Below are 383 nucleotides of genomic sequence, written 5' to 3'. Positions count from 1 at the left end.
GCTCGGTGAGGCATCGCCCAGGGCCCAAGTCCTTCAAGAAGAAGGCCGCGGAGGAAGAGGAGAGGAGCAGGTCGGAGCGGGAGGCCAGGCCGAGGTCGCGCACCTCTAATGCCTCTACGCTAGTCGACCTTGACGATGAGGAGGTCTTCGGACCGATGGAGGACACCCCGTCCCTCGGCGTCAATAGTGAGGAGGTCCCATCGACATCGGGACAAACGGAGGGAGAACTGGTAATTGCCGAGTCATCGGAGGATGCGGCAACACCAGTCCGTGATAAACGAGGCCGCAAGGCGAAGAACCCTGCGAACACCGGCAAGTTCGTCGGGGTCGGGCGGGCGAATGAAGAGTCCCGCAAAAAACGCCTCGCCATCAAAATGGCGGTG

At 61.6% G+C, this 383-nt stretch overlaps 1 protein-coding gene across 1 annotated transcript in view; it reads left to right on the top strand.

Annotated features, from left to right (window-relative positions):
* LOC116852226 overlaps positions 1 to 383 on the top strand; it is a 6,407-nt gene that overhangs the window by 4,665 nt on the left and 1,359 nt on the right. Inside the window, exon 4 of the mRNA XM_032832349.1 lies at positions 22 to 312. Within this exon, the coding sequence (XP_032688240.1) occupies positions 22 to 312 (291 nt within the window). The remainder of the gene's footprint in view (positions 1 to 21; positions 313 to 383) is intronic.

This window comes from Odontomachus brunneus, unplaced genomic scaffold, assembly GCF_010583005.1.
Source record: "Odontomachus brunneus isolate Ranch 3 - 2012 unplaced genomic scaffold, Obru_v1 Obru_scaffold_207, whole genome shotgun sequence".
NCBI lineage: Eukaryota > Metazoa > Arthropoda > Insecta > Hymenoptera > Formicidae > Odontomachus > Odontomachus brunneus.
The sequence above is the reverse complement of the archived record's forward strand: the minus strand, read 5'-3'. Positions and strand labels throughout refer to the sequence as shown.